This window comes from Psittacula echo (genome assembly GCF_963264785.1).
Source record: "Psittacula echo genome assembly, chromosome: 8".
Classification (NCBI taxonomy): Eukaryota; Metazoa; Chordata; class Aves; order Psittaciformes; family Psittacidae; genus Psittacula; species Psittacula echo.
The window spans coordinates 1,074,802-1,092,735 of record NC_137744.1 but is presented as its reverse complement, the minus strand read 5'-3'; the positions used below and the strand labels follow the sequence as shown (position 1 = coordinate 1,092,735).

At 60.1% G+C, this 17,934-nt stretch overlaps 1 protein-coding gene across 1 annotated transcript; it reads right to left on the bottom strand.

Moving 5' to 3' along the window:
* Positions 1–222: 222 nt before the first annotated feature.
* SPRY3 (sprouty RTK signaling antagonist 3) lies at positions 223–1,143 on the bottom strand (the record flags this gene model as incomplete). Its single annotated transcript, XM_080624973.1, has 1 exon — positions 223–1,143. One exon carries the CDS (start codon positions 1,141–1,143, stop codon positions 223–225), a length of 921 nt encoding a protein of 306 aa, XP_080481099.1.
* Between the last annotated feature and the right edge of the window lie 16,791 nt (positions 1,144–17,934).

Sequence of the window (17,934 nt, the reverse complement as noted above, 5' to 3'; positions counted from 1 at the left end):
CCCCCGCATGTGCAAAACCACCACTGCTCCCCGGCAGGTGCCAGCTCCTCCGGGCACCCCTCTGTGGGGCCCCCAGCTCACCAGTCTTATTCCCAAGGGGTTATGGTGGGTAGGGGGGGAGCGCTGCAGAACAGAGGGGTGCTGGAAGAGGAGGGGGATGGCGAGGAGAGGAGGAGGATGAGGAGGAAGAGGAATAAAGCCTGCTTCTCCTCCCCGGGAGGGTCATACCGGCTTATCCAGCGTCTTAGGGAAAGGTGTGCCGCTGGAGGAAGAGATCTTCCTGCAGACCGTGTTAGTGTGGCTCTGGCAGCGGCAGCCGGGTCGTTTCAGGCCGTCGTAACCCCGCTGGCAAAGTTTGAGGCACCCCAGGGTAGGAAAGTAGCAGCAGAGGCAGGGCATGAGGATGGAGAGGAAGCTCATGGCAGCCCAGCGGGTGCAGCAGGACCCCGGCCCGCAGGAGCAGGGGTCATCGGCGCAGGTGTCCTCGTCATCAGTGGAGCAGTGGTAGAAGAGACCCTTGACGCAACAGAGGCAAGTCCCGTAGTCGAGGAGGCTCTCCGGGGAGCAGAGGCAGCGCTGGTTGCAGAGCCAGCAGGAGGGGAGGCTGCGGGCGGCCGTGCAGCGTCCGCACTTGCAGCGCCCACACTCCTCGCAGAGGAAGAGGTGCCCAGGATGCAGGGGGGGCTTCTCCACCACCCCCTTCAGCGGAGACTCCTCCGCTTTCAGCTCCCCAGCCCGCGGCTGCGTCCGGATCAGGGAGTGCCCAGAGTGGGAAGGCGTGAGGCTGCTCAGGAGGCGCTGGTCGGAAGCCGTGGTGCTTTGGGAGACAGAGCTGGCCGTGCTGGAGTGGCTCATGTGCTGTTGCAAAGGTGGTATCTGGTGCTGTTGGCTGTGGCTGCGGTGCAGGTCCTGGAAGGTGGAAGACACCAGGCGGTCCTGGGACCACTCTTGCTTGTGCGGAAGCTGGGACAGGGATGGGTTGGAGTGGGCTTGCTGGAAGCACACAGCCGGTCTCTCCACGTAGTTGTTGCTGGCACGGATGGAGCGGATTTGGTCAATGGACAGGACCTGCTGGAAGTCCTCCACGGGTGGGTCCATCGTCTCGTCACAGCTGAGTTCAGCCACACTGGAAGAGAGCTGCATTTCCAGGAGTGAGGAGTCCCTGCGGCATCAGGGCACATCTACAAATCCTAAAGGATGGGGCAGGAAGACAGAGAAAACATTTGTGTTACATTCTATAACAGATCCATCCACACAAAGCCGGAAGCAAAGGCTGGCTGGAAAACTCCTAATGAAGTTATTTCCAACAGTCAGACACCAAGTACTTCTGTGCCTGGGGACACTCAGGCTGGACACAGCCAAAATCTGTTCCTTGACCCAGGCGGTCACAGCATCTCCTCAGGTGTCTCATGTCCTTCCAGAGGATTTGCCACCCCTTGCCAGCACTGATGGACCCCATCCATCCTTCCTCTCCTTCCCAGGGGAAATGCCAGCCCTCTCTGGAGGACGAAAACTTGAATCTGTGACTTATCCAGAGCCACTGAGAATTGGGAACAGCATCTCCTCCAGAGCAGGAGATTTTTTGGGGGTTTCCCAGTGCACCCGGAGCAGCCTCCCAGTGCTGTGCATAGGGTTGGAGGGGAGCTGGACACTGATTTCAGGCAGTTATCAGCAACAAATTGCAACTAATGTGACACGTGTTGGGCCAGAGACAAGCCAACCCCACAGCTCCCACTGCAGCATCCCGCTTTCCCATGCACACCCAGGAGCCAAGTCACCCCCTCAGGAACCCCGGGAAGGACAGGGTTTGGTTTCTCCTTCACCCCAGCACAAGCAGAGGGGAAGCAGGGAAAGCAGCGCTGTCAGCAGGCAAGCCCCAGCCTGCTCCCTGCCCCGAGGCTGCCGTGTGTCTGCTGCTGTGCTCAGGAAACTGCACTTCCTGAGTCTGCAGCACCGGCAGGCGCCTGCTTTATCCCAGAGGGAAGGTCCGGACTCCCCGAGGGCAGTAGGGCTGGGGCAGGGAGCACCCCCGTGTCCTACAACTCCCCCCACAGCAGGTTTGACCTGATGGCGTCGGACCCATCACCAAACCTGGGCTGCCACCAGACCTCTCCGCTGGCGTCTGGTGAAGCCTCAGTGGGGCTGAGTGAGGAGAGGGGCAGAAGGGCTCTCAGTGGAGCCACCTCTCTCCCCTTAGGATGGATGGAGGGAGAAGCTTGTGCTGCCCACAAAACAAGGCAACCAGAGCACACGGAGGATGGAGCCATTCTGCATTCCAGACCAGCCCCCCAGCACTTCCAGCCCAGATCTCAGTGTCGGATCCCTGCTCTCCGGGCACAGCCAGTTTCCCCAGGACAAAGCCATTCTCCTCTGGCAGATCAGATGAGTGATCCCTCAGTGACACGGACACCTCTTGGTGCCCGGGCCTGCAGGAAGACGCTGTTTCCCTGAGGAAGCTCCCCATGATCAGGCAGTGCTGGAGCCTTTCAAGTAGGTGAGGGGCCACAGGTAGAATCTGCTCATGCAGCAGAGAAAGGCAGAGGGAAGATTGATTTTCATTAGCCAGGCTGACCTTGAGAAGCAGGCAAAAGCAAAGGCAACTTACTTTGACTGTTCAAGCAAGATCTCATCTCTCCCATTCCCCTCCCAGGAAAGAAAAAGCAATGGATCTGCTGAGATTTGGGATTTTCCTGTGCCTGAAGCCCACCTGTGCCCCTCCCTTTGTGATTCAAATGAGATGCTCACCCCATCCAAGGAGAGGCAGGCAGGCAGGGAATTAGTAGGTCTCCTGGGACACCCACAATAGATTTGGATGCTGATTTCTTTACCACTAATACCAAGGTGAATTGTGAGGGCAGAGCTGACCCGGGTTGTGAGCACACTGACAGGATGGGAATGGGCCATGAAGGAAAAACACCCTCCTGTGAGTTGCTACCTGCTGCCACTGAGCTCCTCACCTGGTCTTACTAAGGCACAGGCTGGTGACCTGAAGTCCCCTGGATCCCTGAAGGGATATGACCCATCTTCATCTGCAGCTAGGACTACGCAGGGGGGAGCAGAGAGCAGCCTCCAAGGGTTCCCAGGTCCCTCATGACCCAGATCCCACCTCGGGGTGGGATCGTGTGGAGGAAGATGCTGATTCTACCCACAGAGGAGCTGCTCACAGCTGGGTGTCCGTCCCCTCTAACCTGTGCAATGAGATTCGGCAGCACTTGGGCATTAGGGCTCTGGCAGCAAAGCCCCATGAGGCTTCCGTGTTGGGTCTGAACCAAAGTGTGACCCAAGAGGCTAGACTGAGGGTCCTGAGATAAAAATCAGCCCGAGGGCAGAGCCACCACAGCCACCCCCAGCCCTCTGTGCAAGACCTGGAGCTCAGGACACATGCGGACACCCATGAGCTGGGCTTAGAAGGAAGTGCACAGGGGACACTGTGGGGAGGAACAGAGCCCGGGAACAGCAGGCAGACAGAGCTGGCAGTCGGGCCATGTAGTGTCTGCCAACCCTGACACTTAGGATCTGAGCTTGGACGGGTCCTGGGCAAGACAGGTCCTGGGAGGACCCGCAGCACTGAACCAGGGCCCAAATGCTCCTGGACCTCCAATTTCCACGTGCAAGGTTTGGACATGGACCCAGATTTGCTGGCTCAGGGAGGCAAAAGTCCCCGAGACCCAAGAGGACGTGAACCAGAGGATCTCTGGGTCCTCCAGTCCAGTGGAATGGAGGGAAGACAGAGTGAATACCGGAGCGGGGACCCCACTGCTGCCTTTAACCCCGGGAGCCCAGTGGCCCCCAATTGCTCCCTGCTCCAACCAGTCCATATCCCAGTTCCCAGTGGGAAAGCCACCCCCGGGGCACTAATGCACCCCCGGCTGCCTTGCTGCCATCTGAGGAGGCCGGGGCAGCGTGTCCCCAGCCTCCTCCTCCTCACACCCTGCCTGCCAGGGTCTTGCCAGCCCGGAAACCGGGCGAGCTTTATGGCCGCTGCAGCCCAACACATATAATAAGTTCGTATGATAGTGGCCAGAGCAGGGATCGTAAAAGCAAATGATTTACAGGCTGGGGTGGCTGCGAGCCGGGGACGAGGGGCACAGGGCGCCCAGGTGTGAGGAAAGGAAAGGGATTTTTCCCTCCGGAGGGACTGGCAGGACCATCCCAGTGTTGCGGGGAGCAGTGGGGCGGTGGCAGGACGATGATGCCCCAGCCCCGGTTTGCAGCAGCCCACGCGTGGGTCGTATCCGGCGGCAATCCCCGAGCCCAGCCCCTCCGTATGCGGGCCCTACAGCCCCTCCGAGCAGCTCCGCACAGCACAGCCCCGCACAGCACAGCCCACCTCGCGCAGGAGTCGGACCCGCAGCCCCCGGCACCTCCTTTCACGCAGCCCCCGCCGTCCCCGGACCCCCGTCCCCGCCGTGCCCGCACCCCACTCGCGCTCGGGACGCCCCAGCCCCGCTGCCCGCTCGACCCACGCCTGACTCCGACCCACGCTCGCTGCCAGCCCCAGCACGGACACCCCACTCGTGCCCCGTGCCCCCACCTGCACCTCACCCCCACAGCCCCACTCGCGTCCGCTCCAGCGCCCACCGCAGGCCGCCCGTGCCCAGCCCCACGCGTGTCTGCGCGGGCGAACTCACCCCGCTGCCGTCGCCGGGGCCGCCGCCGGTCCACGCGCCCGCGGAGCGCCGAGCGCTGCCGGGGCAGCCCCGGCGCTGCTTAGGGCTGGGGGCTCGGGGCCCCTTCGCCGCGCCGAGCTCCGCGCCCCGGGCACCGGGATCGGGGCCGGCAGAGCCCTGGCGGACGGCTCTGACTCGTCCCCAGCGCCGGCTGCGAACAGGGGAGCGCGGAGGACGGGACGGAGGGAGGGATCCACATCTCTCCCTCGCTCCGCCGCTGCCTTCCCGGAGCTGGAGCTCTTAGCGCTTACCTAAGTGGCGTCATCCCGCTGGAATGGCACCGGCCCATTAGCAGTCCCACAGAGCCCCGGCATCCGCTCCCCAGATAATGGCTGAGCGGAGCCGGGAACAACGCGGAGCCTGCAGGCACTATTTAAACATTTCCGTCTGCCTCGGGCTCCGCTTCCCCCCACCCCGGACCCGCCGCCCCCTGGCCCCTTGGGACATCCGTGGGGCCAGCGCTGGCTCAGGAGGCTTCGTGGGCATTGAAGCTTGGTCCAGCCCGATGGGGTGGGCAGAGGTGTGGGGAGCAGGTTTGGGTGCCCAGGGTCAGCATCTGCTGTTGGACGCTGTCACCTTGAGGAATCATTTGATCCGCACATAGGGGGGGAATGGGGGCAGCCACCATCACCCCTCACCCTTCCCGGGCATCTCAAGAGGCATCAGTGGGAGCTCAGACGTTGCCCACCCCCCATGCGATCAGACAGCCTGACTTACACCAGAACCACCTCCTCTGACAGAAGCTGAGGTGGAAAAGGGGCTGTTCTGCACTGAGACCCACAGAACTATCCCACACGCATCCCATTCTCCCAGAAACAAACTCCCTGGACTGAAGGTCCAAACTGGACTTGGATATTCTGTCCCAGACATCTTGCTGTGCTGCTGTGCACGCCCACCTTCCGCTGCTTTCTCTCTTCTCTAAGGCAATAACCGCTGCTTGGGAGCACCAAGGATCCTTGTGACCTCCCTCAGCCCCATCCATAAATAAATGGGACCTGGTCTGATGATCCCAAAGACTCAAGGCCTCTCCTTGATGACACTGGACATTGGCATGGACTCCACTTGAGCTCCCACCCTCACCTCTGGCAGCATTTCCAGATTGGTCACCCATCCTTTCTGGCAGCATTCACTGGGTGAGCAAAGCGATGTTACCAGCTCAGGACAGGTTCAGAACCTGCCTTGAGAAGCGAAGCTGAAGCCATCAAGCCCTCACCCACCCCAGTAAGTCCCCCCCAGCACAGGACCCGGCTCCTCAGGGCCTGGCCATGCGTTGTCAGTGTTGGTTGCCGATGAGCAGCACAGGGGCTGGGTGCATGAAGGCAGGGAAGGGATGAGGAGCCTGAACAAGGGTGACAAAACCAGTTCTGCCACTTTTTGCTCCACCGAATGGGTACAAACCAGGGTGATCCCACTGGGCTCAGCAGCTCCCTCCCAGCCGATGCCAGCAGAAGCACTAGAGTCCTCCCCAGCAGGGGCCAGCGACTCCACTCTCCTTCACGGTGCCCAGCAAAGCCCTTCCAGGCTCATCTTTTAGGCATTTCTGGGCTGGGCAGCTCTCCATCTCCCTTGGATCCCACCAGAGATGCTCCTCCAGGAGTTTCTCCAAGAGGAACGCATCCCTGAGAGCATGCCTCAGCCTCAGCTACAGCCCAGAGCCTTCATGCCGCATCTCTGTGCTCCCACGAGCCCCTCCTCTTCTCCCCATCGCTTTCAGCTTCATCTTTAAAGGTGCAGAAAGGAGCCGAGTTGCCCAATTCCCAGCGGCTGCCAGCTGGTTACGAGCACCTGACTCCCAAAACCCATGTGTGACGTCCTTCCCTTATCCCAGCTCAATTCCCAGCCCAAATCCATCACTCCCACCTTGAGGTGCCGGTGATTCAGGCTTTCCTTGGCGGGCTCACAGCATCCCCGGCGCAGCCTGCGTCGTGCTCAGCCAGCGCTGCTTTATTCCTCACCCGCTGCCGAGGGAGGGCCAGAAAGGCATGAATGCAGAGATACCGAGACAAGTGGGAGGGTGGGAAGCAGAGGGAGAATAGCAGCCTCCTGGTGAGTTATTGACCGCAGCATCCCTGAGGAGGAGGGCTGGAAACCTGAATGCATTTGCAAAGCAGAAAAGTTCAGACACGCTTCCAAAGGAAGGGTCTGGGATGGAGCCTCCAGCCGGTGTTTGGAGGGTTTGGGGCTGTTGGAAGAGGGATGTGGTGTCCTGCACAGCTGTATATGTTGGAGGAAAGTGTGAGGCTACATGAGATTCCCGATAACCTCTCCCTGCAGGAGCGATCATCCAGCCCTAAGCAGGGATTCAACATCCTTCCGCAGCTCTGGGACACCTCCAGGCATCCATCCTGCCTCTGCCCCTTCCCAGCCACCTCCACCTGAGCCAGCTCCTCTGGACTGGCCTTTTGAACCTGTTCCACTCCTCTTCCCAGCGTGAATCCACCACTTCTTAACCCCTCAAGCACCCCTGGGGTCCCGTCCATAGCAGCTCCCCAGAGTCCCACCCTTTGCCCTTACTCTAGGGGCTGTCAGCTCATTTCTTACCTGGGGCTGCTGATAGCACTGAGATACAGGCACTGAGAGGGCAGAGCATCCTGGTGTTCCCAGCTCCTGTTGCAGATCTCTGCCCTGAGGAGCCCTCATCCCTGTCAATTCCCACCAATTCCTCCCTGCCCTGCTCCTTTCTCTCCTCCTGCAGATGCCCAACACTGCAGAAACCATCTGGGGAGTCACCACCTTCCTTCCCCTCCTCAGCACACGTTTCTCTGGATACACACACACATTCACAAACCAGAAAGCGCTCACTCTGGAGCCTAGAGAACTTCAGTTGCTTTTTTAAGCAACCAGGAGAGCTCAGCACTGTTTTCCAGCCCTCTCCAAGCCCGAGCACCCCTGATCCCACCAATGAACCACTGTGGATGGGGAGGAGAATATCCCAGTGTGAGGCTGAGATGTCTGCTCCTTCTGATGCTATTTGACAACCCTGGGCACTGGGTGAGGGAGAACTCACCTTCAGCTAAAGATGATGCAGGGAGGGGAGAGAGAAAAGGGGAGGATAAAGAGAACATGTGATTCCCCTGACTCAATCAGCCAGAAGCAATGAGGTGCTGGTGCTCTCTAATTTTTAGATTCACACATTTGAGGGCCAGAGGGGACCATGATGCTCATCTGGCCTGACAGTCTGTATTATGTAAAAGCCACTTGAAGCCAGACAGTGCCACCAGCTTTTTAGAAGCAACAGCAAGCACTGGGGAACTTATAACGACTGTGATTCTCCCAAGGTAGAGGGATGTGTGAATCCCAGCACATCCCAGGTATAGAGGAGGTCAGACACATCCACCCCAGCAGGTTCCAGCTGAACAGGCAGCAGCACTGGGGGAAAGAAAACATTATTTTCCCTTCTGTACCAGGCAATTCCTCTGCCCAGCAAAGAGGGGTAAGCAAGCATGGAGGAAAAAAAAAAAAAGTCACCCCTTCCTTGTGATTTTCTTTTGAACCTTGCCTGGAAAGGGGATCCCAGCCCCGGGGTGTCTCTTGGCTGCTTTGGTGTAGAACACCACAGTTTGCAGCTGTGCAGCCTTTCAGCAATGGGAGCTGTGCCCAGCCCTGAGCCAGATCCTGAGCTCCTCACTCAGCCTGCAGCACCGCGGAGGTGTAGTCATTGACTGCAATGTGAGTTATTTCTCTGAAGATGGAGCCAGGCAGCATAAAACATCAATAAAGAGCTCAGGATGCATCCCTTTAATGAGCTGAGATTGTAACACGCTGACGGAGCTTGCCAGAAGCTGCCCATTCTGTCAGGAGGAGGAGATCCTGCTGGAGAAGTGTTAAGTGGGTCCTGCTGACTCATTGATGCAGATGGCTCGGGCCCCACACCAGCCAGGAGGGGGAGAGCATCCAGCACAGGGGCTGAGCTGCTGCCCCGGCACGAGAACGCAATGGACGGGGCACATCAAACCGGGTTTCACTTCATTCTCCATGTCTCATTGAGTACAGTGAGCACCAGACATTGGGCAAAGCTGAGGTGCACCCACAGGCTCTCTGTGCTCCCACGACAGCTCTTCTTTGACAAAACACATTTATCCCTGCAAGATGCCCTCCCCAAACCCACATCAATGTCCCAGCAGAGGAATCAGAGCAAAGGTGTGACTCAAGCAGCAAGTGTGGCTCCAAACACGAGGCGGAGACCTCAGACCTGAGCTCCTGGGGAACCAGAGCATGGAGATAAAGCTGGATGGGGCACTGGGGGCCTGCCATTAACGTGTTTCATAGAACTACAGGCTGGTTTGGGTTGAAGGGATCTTACAGCTCATCCAGTTCCAACCCCCTGCCACAGGCAGGGACACCTTCCACTAGAGCAGCTTGCTCCAGGCCCCATCCAGCCTGGCCTTGAGCAGGCAGACAGCTCTGGTGATGGATCCATCACAGCCATCCAGCTGCCTGGAGTCCTTCCTTTGGGAGGCAGAGGGCACAGAGCTGAAAGCTTCTCATTCCCATTAGGAGCAGGTTGCCTTTGCTGAGCCAAAGCCTGAGGTCTGTGCAGGGTGCTATGGGTAGGGATGTGTATTTCCCCATGCAAACCCCACTGCGGCACCCACCATGGAACCAAGTACCAAAGGGTTTGAACCCTCTGGACCCTGAGCACTCCCAGAAAGCCCGTGGAGTACCTGTCCCTCTTGCCAGGCCTGACCCTAAGTCCACAGGACACAAGCTTTTCATCCACCCTTTGTCTGTAGAGCACCTCCAATCCCCAGCACGATGGGATGGGATGCTCCCATCACTCTCTTCTGTCCCCAAACCCTCAGAATCATCTCTCTCCCTGGCTTCCATAGTCCATGCTCCCTGGGATGCTTCTGCACTACCCCGATCTTTCCTGGGAGCAGTCACCAACTGCTGTTCCAGGTCTTCCTTGGGCTTCCCAGAGAGGTCCCAGCCTGCGCTTCACCACATGCGTTCTCCTACTCGGCTCCCCACAGACCAGCCAGTCCATGCCCCCAGCAACAAATGTACCTGACCCGAGCATCCTCCCTCACCTGGGTACCACCTTCCTGCCCCCACCGAGCCCTCTCATGTGCACTGAGCATCACCCATTCCCTGCGGATGGAGGTGGCGGATGGGGAGGGGTCAGCTCCCCCCATGGGCACTTTGGGTTCCCATTTCAATGTCACTTTAACTGGAGCGGGTGTGCAGGGATGAAAGGCTCCGTATTAAATTGCCAATCTGATCACATGCTGCTGGGATGTGGCCGTAGCTAAGCAGCACCACCCCCACAGCCACTTTTTTGGCTGGTGACTCCTCTGCTCAGCGTAAGGCAGAGCCGCGAAAAATGGGAGAAACCGGGGAGGAGGGAGGGGAAGAAATGAAATAAATAAATAAAAGCCTAAGGTGAGTCCTTGTGAATGTCAGGAGCTCTTCGGTGTGACAGTGATTCTCCCCCTCCAAACTCACTCCGGGTGAGAGCCAGAGAGAGGGTTTCATTAGGATCTGGTAGCAGGCTATTTTCAGAGCTGACATCCTACCCACGGCTAAAAATAGCAGGTCCCCTCCACGCAAAGCAGGGTTTCTTCTCAGTTAAACTTTAATAAACCCCAGCAAGCCTCAGACCTTGCCTTCACCCCACACTTTGCTCCCTGAGTTGCTCCAACCCCTTCCATCCTCCCTTGATTCCCCACTTCGCCATCCCTCATTTCCCAGCCTGCAGGGGCCAGAGCAGATGTCACCATGGCAGGGGTGGTGGAGTAGAGGGACAAGGTCCCCTCTGAGCCAAGCACAGCATCAGAGGGTCCCAGCCTGGTCTGGGTTGGAAGGGACCTTAAAGCTCCTCCACTTCCAACCCCTGCCACGGGCAGGGACACCTTCCACGGGCAGGGACCCCTTCCACTGGAGCAGCTTGCTCCAAGCCCCTGTGTCCAACCTGGCCTTGAACACTGCCGGGGATGGGGCAGCCACAGCTTCTCTGGGCACCCTGTGCCAGCGCCTCAGCACCCTCACAGGGAAGAGCTTCTGCCTGAGAGCTCATCTCAGTCTCCTCTTTGGCACCTGATCCTGCACACAGCTCCAGGGGCTTGGGGTGTTCAAGCAAAGAGCAAGAGCTTGAGGTCCCCGAGCTGCTGCCAGCACAGGCAGGGAGCCTTGAGCATCCCCCTGGAGCCCAACCCATTCCTGGCTGCTCCTTGGAGTGCCCCAAAAGGAGGGAGCAACCACCCACAGCACCCCAGGAAGGGTGAGGGGCAGAGCCAGCCCTGCACAGCCCAGGGCATCACCCCACTAAAGGCTTTGGTACTCCATGCCCAGCTTGGGGGGGTTACAGCATGAAGCTGTCCCATCTGCAGATGCCCCCAGTACTTGAGAGCCAACACACATTTACCTCCATTCTGTGCTCCTCCTGACCCCAAATCTTCCCTTTTCTGGTCCCAGCACAGCTGAGTCCCAGCAGAGGGTGCAGCCAGTCTGAGCTCTGCTGCTCTTAGAATGGAGCCGAGGTTCATCCATAGATTTCTTCCCGGCTCATCCCAGCTCCCAGAGCAGCCGGGAATGGAGCATCTGGGAGCATTCCCTGCACTGCACCCCTGCGGGGCACAGCCTGGCCCACCACCGGGACACGCAGGGTGATGGGGACCGGTCTCACCGGCTCAGCCCAGTGCCCACCAGCACCACGGGCTCCGTCTGCCTTCCCCTCGGCCCCGCGCCGGCCCTTCGGAGGCGCTGGCCGGCGGCCAGGCAGCCATTTCCTGGTAATCTAATAGCTGCAGCAGATGAACTGGAAATGCATTTCCTGCCACCCTGCTCTAAAGTTGTTATTAATGTAAGGGGAGAAGCAGAGCTGGCTCATGGGGACCACAGCGGTGCCTCACTCGGGCTGCAGGGAGCTGGAGAGGTGGGATGGGGAAACTGAGGCACAGGCAAGTGAAGTGCCTCATATGGAACAGCAGTTCCAAGAGGCTTTGCCTCAGGACAAAGAACCACTACGGGTGGCTTTGGGAAGGTGGGCTGCTGGGGATGGGGATGGAGCAGGGTGAGAGGAGCCCTGGGAGATGGACACTGCAGTGGGGACCTGACCCATGCTCCTGCCTGCCCTCCATATGGCACCTCATCCACCTCCTGCCTGGCTCCGTGGCCTGGGCTGATCCCTTCCCAGCTGGCAAAGGGGTGGCCCTGTCAAAACCCCCGATTCAGGTGCTCCAGGGTAAGGAACAGCCTTGAGCAGGCAGGGGACAGTGACACTGCTGCAGTGCCCAGGGGGGAGCAGGATGCTTCCCAGGGAGGAGCTGCATCCGGAACACGCGTGTCCTCATGGCTCCATCTCAGCAGCAGTTCCCGTGTCCACACACAATCCACGACCCTCAGAAGCTTTACAAAGGACCCACAGGGCTCAGCATCCCCAAACAGCATCCCACTTATTCTCAGCCCAAACATCGCACTCAGACCATGCCACCAGCCCAGTGGGTGACATCCCTGCAGCCGGGGCTGGAGCTGTCTGCACAAGCCTACTCCCACTCAGAGCCTGCTCTCTGCACCAAGGCAGAGCCAAATTGGAGAAGCACACACAATGACCTCTTGTGGAATGTAGTATGAATATTTGATAGGGCTAATGTAATCATATCCAATCGATACAGGCAGGAATATCTCTCCCCCGCCCCGTGCTCTCCCTCTGCCCTGTCCCTTCCTCTCTCCCCCTCTCTCCCTTGTTCTCTCTTTCATTAATGCATTCTCCACTTTCCATTATTTATTAACTTCCTTCCTTTGTTTTATTTAGAAAAAACAAATTAAATAACAGTGGTTACGTGGAGCTCAGCCCCTCCTGCCCCAGCGCTTTGGGCCAGGCTAAAACTTCCCTGACCTTCTCTCACCTCCTTCTCTTCCTCAGCTGAGGCAGAGGCTCTACCCCATGGCTGCAACCCCCCCCGACACCCCTCACTGCCCCCAGCACATCCCACCTCCCCATTAGTGCTTGCTCTGCACGGCCACCCAGTGCATGGCACAGGAGACATGCCCAAAATGAAGCCCCCAAGCTGCAAGTGATGCCTCGGAGGTGGAGGGACTCCATGTCTGGTCCCAGCTCCAGCACAGCCAGAGGGTTTCCCCAGGCAGAGCCAGCGGGGTGGGGGAGTGATGCTCAGACTCGTGGTGAGCAGATGCTCTGCTGCAGGTCTCACAAACCCTCATCCATCCCTTGCCGTGGTCCCCCAAAAGAGCTGACAAGAAACCTGGAGAGGGGCTTTGGACAAGGGCCTGTAGGGACAGGACAAAGGGAATGGCTTTAACCTGCCAGAGGAGAGACTGAGATGAGCTCTGAGGCAGAAGCTCTTCCCTGTGAGGGTGCTGAGGCGCTGGCACAGGGTGCCCAGAGAAGCTGTGGCTGCCCCATCCCTGGCAGTGTTCAAGGCCAGGTTGGACACAGGGGCTTGGAGCAAGCTGCTCCAGTGGAAGGTGTCACTGCTCATGGCTGGGGTTGGGACTGGATGAGCTTTAAGCTCCCTTCAACCAAACCAGGCTGGGGCTCCGCGATTCCCAGAGTAGTCAGGTATGTCCCGGCAGCCCAGGGATGCTCCCCACAGCTGCTGCTGGTCCATGCTGCCCTGCCAGGCTGGGCTGAGCTCAGGGGCTTGCCTGGATGGGGACAACCCCAGTGTCTGCCTTTGTGCCAAGGCATCCTGACCCCAACACCCCTCCAGGGTCACTCACTGGGACAAAGAGCCCCCAGGCTGCTGAGCCACATTCCTCTGCTCCAAGCGGGACCCAAGGGGCCACGGAAAGGCTGGGGCAGGGCCACGCTGTGCTGCAGGCAGTGGGAAAGTCGGGTTGGAAGGGGAAAGGGGCTGTGCAGCAGCCAAAGCAGTGACCCTGGGGTGAAGGGTATTCCTGGGGCAGGGGGGAGCTGAGGGGAGACCCCAGGGATGCCCAAGGGGGACGGAGCCGGGAGCAGGCAGAGCTCCAGAATTCCTGCTCCATGAAGGAGCCATAGGAGAGCTGGGGACATGAGACATGGGTCACAGTGAGACTCCAACCCTCAGCTCAGACTCAGGGAGCCACTGAGGTCCTGGGTTGAATGGGCCAGTCTCTGTGTGGCTCCCACCTGAATCACCACCTCCTTCCACTCATCCCAGGGAGCCCCTCTCCCCCTTCCCAGATTGCTGCCCTGGGCAGGAGGAGCATTCACCCAGCACAGGGGGAGGCATTGGCTGTGTCCAGGCTCGCCTGCCCCTGTCCCCATGGAGGGAAGGGGACGGTGCAGATGCTGCCCCATCACAGAGTGTCTGTCCCTCCAGGGACACCCCATTCTCATTTTCCCAGGGGGGGTGATATGAGGCTGGAGGTGTTATCATTCCCAGGAGCGGAGGGTGGGAGAGCAGGCTGGGACAGCCCCCACTGCCCTACAGCAAACGGAGAAGCCAAAGGAAGGGCTTGTCTTGCCCACACTGGCCACCTCCTCCCTTCTTGGAGGACATCCCCAAGCACACATTCATGGACACCAGCTCAGAGTTCCTGACTCAGTTTACCACTTCTGATCAGTGAAATGGCTTAACCTCAGTCTGCAGTGAATTGGGAAGGATCCTTTCTGCTCCCATGCTGTGGGACATGTGGAAGACCCCCCAGGAATGGCCAGAGGAGGAGGCCATCCAAGACCATGATCCAAAGCACGTTCATGGGGTGGCATCACTGAGCAGACTGGAGGGAGGGCGATGATCCAGCCTCAATATTGGCTGTATTGGGCTGCTGCATGCAGGGTCCTGGCAGGGACCCGGCATCAAGCAGAGCCCGGGGACTCTCCAAGCACCTCTCCAGCTCCCAACTCCACAGGGGAGGCTGCCCGGATCATGGGAAGGCTGTGCCAAACACCCAGGGCTGGGAGAAGGGAGCCAGAGCTGAAGCCAACCAAGTGGTGCTGGGACTGTGGAAAGGCAGGAGACATTGTGCTGAGGGATGGACAGAGAGATCCTCCTCCTCGGCCACTTGTGCTCTTCTCACTGGACCCAGATGCCCACAGGGGTGTTCTGCATCATTTGAGCGATTCGTTCTTGCTTCCCATGACACTGAGATGCTGGAACAGATGGGGGAATTTGCTGCAAACCAAAGGCCACTGGGAACAAATGCTCCAGGCGCTGGCACAGGGTGCCCAGAGAAGCTGTGGCTGCCCCATCCCTGGCAGTGTTCAAGGCCAGGCTAAACACAGGGGCTTGGAGCAAGCTGCTCCAGTGGAAGGGGTCCCTGCCCGTGGCAGGCATTGGGACTGGAAGAGCTTTAAGGCCCCTCCAACCCAACCCAGGCTGTGGCTCGATGCAGGTGTCCCACGAGCTGGGACAGGGGCAGATGCTGCCGCTCCGAGGGCAGCGCTGGAACGGAGCAGTCGTGGCTCCAGGCTGGGCCCACGCTGACGCAAGGGCGAGGGAAGCGGGTCCCGGCCTTTCCCAGGCTCCACTGTGCTCCTGCTCCCGCTCCCTGCCAGTGGATCGGCCACTGGAGTGTGACCAAGGGAGCAGCGGCCAGGACACAGCAAACAAACATCCGAGTCCGGGCCTGCTTCTTTCCTTCCCTTGAATAACCAGAGAAAAAAGAGACAGAGGGGGAATTAAAAATTAAAAATAATGATAATAATTAAACAAGTGACATAAAGAAGCATTTGTGTTTCCATGGGGAGGTGACGAATCCTTGGGATTGGGAGCGTGGCCTCAGGGAAGAGTAACACCAGAGCAGGGAAGCCAGCAATACAGCCAGCAGCACCATGGGCACCCGGCACAGGTCCCCCAGCTTCAATAGCCCTTAGATCAAGCTCTGCACTGCCACAGCAAGGATCAGAGCCACTCCAGGACTTAGATCCTTTGGATTTTCCTCCGATCTTCACAGAATCCCAGCCTGGGTTGGGTTGGAAGGGACCTTTAAGCTTCTCCAGCTCCAAACCCCCTGCCACAGGCAGGGATCCCTTCCACTGGAGCAGCTTGCTCCAAGCCCCTGTGTCCAACCTGGCCTTGAGCACTGCCAGGGATGGGGCAGCCACAGCTTCTCTGGGCACCCTGTGCCAGCGCCTCAGCACCCTCACAGGGAAGAACTTGTGCCTAAGAGCTCATCTCAGTCTCTTGTGGCAGCACATCTCGCCGTGCTGCGTCTCCCAGGCCGGGTTGTGTGGAGCTGTGTTCTTGTTTGGGTGGTGCTGGACAGTGACATTCAGGTTGGGCCAAACCGGAGCAGCTCCTTCCCCCCCCCCCCCCCAGTTTAACACACGTTTTATCCCACAAACCACCCTCAGACGCCCCCCCCGTTCAGCCGCGCTCTGCTCTCGCTGCTCCCGAGGCGATCCCGCGGTTCCCGGCACCTGCGGATTCCCTGTGGGAACATCTCCCGGTCTCTGCCCGCGTAGGAGCCGCGTGGGGAGAGAACCCCGCGTGCACGGAGCGAGCACCGCCCGGGCCCGGCGAGACCCAGGGGCGGGAACGCGGGCACAGGATCCTCGCCTGCAGCCGCTGCCGGGCACAGGCTGATGCCGCTCCTCCAGCCGGGTGCGGGACCCCGTCCCCGGCACTCCTCGAACACGGGAGGAGCACTGAGCGGCCGCTGCCTGTTTAAACCCCCCGATCCCGGCTCTTCCCCAGCAGATGGGCTCCTCCGTGCTGAGCCAAGCTGCGGGTGCGAGCGGAACGCGCCGGGTGCTGAGGGAGATGGGGGCTGCCTGCCCCCGCCCCGAAAGCGGTGCACAGGCCATAAACCTAGTGAGCCCCACAGACCCCACCCCTGCCAGTGTTCAAGGCCAGGCTGGACACAGGGGCTTGGAGCAAGCTGCTCTAGTGGAAGGTGTCCCTGCCCGTGGCAGGGGGTTGGAGCTGGATGAGCTTTAAGCTCCCTTCAACCCGAACCAGTCTGGGATTCTATGACCATGCTCCACACCCCAAGGGGTGGCACCGCCGCGCTCGGTCCCGCACCACCGCTCCCGGTGCGGCCCCGCGGGATCCGCGCCCGAAGGCAACGGGCCCCGAGGATGCTGGAGCGGAAGCGGAGCTGCCGCGTGTTCGGGCCGGAGCAGGGAGCGCCGCGCCTCAGCCCCGCGGCACGAACAGATCCGGTGCCTCTGGATGAACCCAGCGGTTACTGCCCAAAGGCGTGCTCGGCTCCGCAGCGCTGGCTCGGACCAGGCACCCCCGCGCGCAGACAGCAGCCACGGCGCAGGAACAGCGAAGGGGCGGGGCGAGCGGCTCCGCCCGAGCTGGGGACCGGCAGCGCGGAGCCACCGGCCGCCTCGTGTCCCCCGCAGTGCGCGTGCGCCGCCCGCAGGTGAGCACGGAGCCGGGCTCCTCGCTATGAAAACACCCCCCGGGCAGTGGCGACGCGTGCCCGCGGGACAGAGCGGCCCCGAGCGGAGAAACCACGGAGAGACCGCGCTGCCAGCACAGCGCCCGGCTCGGAGGTGCCGGCGGCTCTAGGGCCGGCTTTCTGTGGTACATGTGCGACGCTCTGGCCGCCAGCCTGCGTCTCTACGGTATGTCTGCCACTCTAGTCACCTTCTGTGGTAGGCGTGCGACGTTCTGGCCACAGGAGTCTGTATGCTATGTGTGCCGGTTGAGCCATCTCTCTGGTACACGTGAGACGCTCTGGCTGCAGGCCTGCGTCTCTATGGTAGAAGGGATTCTCTAGCCTCCCCTCTATGGTACATCTGCGACGCTCTGGCTATAGTTTTCCATCTCTATGGTACAAGAAGTGCTATAGCCACCTCTCTATGGTACACTTGCGACGCTGTAGCCAGAGCCTTGCATCTCTATGGTACAAGGGGCACTATAGCCGCGAATGTACACGTGCGACGCTCTAGCCACAGGCCTGCCTCTCTATGGTACAAGGGGTACTCTAGAGGCCGCTGTATCTCATATGTGCGATGCTGTGGCCACAGGCCTGAGTCTCTATGCTACACGGGGTGCTCTGTGGATCTTCCTATGGTTTCCAGGACGCTCTAGCCTCCTTTCTGTTGTCGGGAATCGCTCTGTCTTCCACTCTGTGTTACACGCCGCCCCGCTCTCTATGGCTCCCGGGCGGAGTTTTGTAGCGCGTCGCTGTCCCGGGCGGGTCCGGCGGCTGCCGCCGCGCTCGGGTCCCCTGCCGCTGGTGGCGCCGCTCTGCCCAGCGCTCCTCTTCCGGCGGGCGCTGCCGCTCGTGCTCGGTGACGGCTCCTCCCCGGGGCGGGCCCGACCCGGCCCCGCCCCGCCGCCTTCCGCGACTCGAGGCGGGCAGCCGTGCGTTCCGCGCCCGGGGCTCGCAGCCGCCGCAGGGCCCGGAGCTCGGGGCG